General features: G+C 57.8%; 1 protein-coding gene across 1 annotated transcript; it reads right to left on the reverse strand.

Annotated features, from left to right (window-relative positions):
• Positions 1-628: 628 nt before the first annotated feature.
• Positions 629-1,835, reverse strand: LOC122193901 (GTPase IMAP family member 7-like; the record flags this gene model as incomplete). The annotated part of the gene is made up of 2 exons (XM_042894797.1): positions 1,792-1,835; positions 629-1,285 (listed from the first exon to the last, which is right to left on the reverse strand). Coding segments are annotated over exons 1-2 (679 nt in total), but the record flags the coding sequence as incomplete, so codon positions are not given.
• Positions 1,836-1,841: the final 6 nt, after the last annotated feature.

Genomic DNA, 1,841 nt, shown 5'->3' on the forward strand with positions numbered 1-1,841 from the left:
GAAGAATTGTTTCATGATGCCTAATCTAAACCTGTCCTCTTTTACATGTCAGCCATTCACCATGTCAGCAAATCCCACATCCCCAAACCACAGCTCACCTGGGCTCAGGCATTTCTGCACACCGCCCGCTCCATTTATCCCCGCCCATCGGTCCCCCATTGCCCGCTGCCCAGGGCTGCGTCCCTTTGGCTGTGGAACCTCTGCAGGGACGGAGACCCCACGGCAGTGCTGGGCAGCCGCAGTGGTGCTCACCCACCTGCACAGATGGCAAAGGGAGTGCTGATGTTTCCTCAGAGTTCCTGTGCTTCCAGTTGTGCCCCCTGTCTCCTGTCCTGGCTCTGCACCCCGCTGTGCCCCACCAGCTCTTTGCACCCCCACACTGAACATCCATGGCCTCTCCATCAGAGGATCACAGAATATGCTGGGTTGGAAGAGACCCACAGGGATCCGACCCCTGGCTCTGCACAGGACCACTCAAATCCAAACGCTGTGTCTCACACTGCTGTCCAAACGCTGCACGATCTGCTGCAGCTCGGGCTGTGATCACAGCCCATACAACCATGCCCCGCCTCGCCATGAAAGGCAGAAGGAACTGCACGACAGCAGAGACACCTCCTGCCTGACCGACCCCTCGCCGCCTGCAGGATGGTACCAACCTTCTGCAAAAAGGTCCGTTTGTCCTTCTCCAGCATCTCTCGCGTGTAACACGGAGCAGCGCCGTTCTGCTCTACCATGGCATCAATCATGCTGATGAGCTCTGCAACCTGCCGATCCCTCTCCTCCCCGGTGGCTCTGTTGCTGAATCCAATGCACCGATTTCCACACTTGGCTGCCAAGGCCTTGAGGTATGAACTCCCTTCTATGAAACTCTTCAGACCTTTTGGTTTCTGCAGCTGTTCTGCTCGGGTGAATAACAGGATTGTGTACCTCTGTGCTTCAATATTGAATATCTTGGTCACCCACTCAACCACTTCCTTCTCTTCCTGAGTGATTCGACCCAGCTGCATCACCAGGACGATGGCATGGACCCCTGTAGAGAGGTATCGAAGGCCGTTCTTGATCTTTTCAGCCGTTTTCAGGTTGGCTTCTCTTGTGTCAAAGAGGCCTGGAGTGTCCACAACCTCCACTGCCCTTCCACAGCAGTGGCTCTGGCCACTGCTGTAGTCAGAGGTTACGGAACTTTCTGACAGCTTCGATTCAAACGCCTCCTTCCCAAGGATGGTGTTCCCTGTCGCGCTCTTCCCACTCCCCGTCTTGCCCACCAGCAGGATCCTCAGCTGGGACCCTGGGGAACAAGCAGAGATGTGCGTGAGCCCCCAGTGCGCAGCTCCCCTTGGCCCAGCTGTGCTCCTCGGGGTCCGTCAGAGGAACGTGTGGCCCTGAGGGCGCCCAGGGCTGTTGGGCTCCAGGCTTTCTAAATGGCTGCACCCAGTGCTCCCCTGAGAGCAGAAACAGAAAGTGACAGCGATCTGACAGCTCCCTGAGCCCCAGCACTGCTCGGGGCGGACTCTCCCTTTCCAAGCAGTCACACACTGAGCAGATAACGCAGCAGGGTTTGTGCAGCATTGGCCCTCGGGCCATTGCTTGACCTTCATGTCGCCAGTGGGGCACAGCTCTACGCAACGGGCACCGAGGCAGTGAGTATTGGGGTGCAGCTTGACCCCTGTGCTGTATGTCAGGCTGTACAGCGCTGTCCCATCTGCCCTCACCCAAACTCTGTGAGCTCTCAGAGCGGGGAGATGGAAGGCAGCCTCAGGAGATGCAACAGCGCGCAGAGGGGGAGCAGCTTACCTTTGCTGTGACGTCCTGCCATCGGGAGAGCGCTCACACTCACACGGGGA

This window comes from Lagopus leucura, unplaced genomic scaffold, assembly GCF_019238085.1.
Source record: "Lagopus leucura isolate 7727_CA_CO unplaced genomic scaffold, USGS_WTPT01 33430-0_obj-0_obj, whole genome shotgun sequence".
Taxonomy (NCBI): Eukaryota; Metazoa; Chordata; class Aves; order Galliformes; family Phasianidae; genus Lagopus; species Lagopus leucura.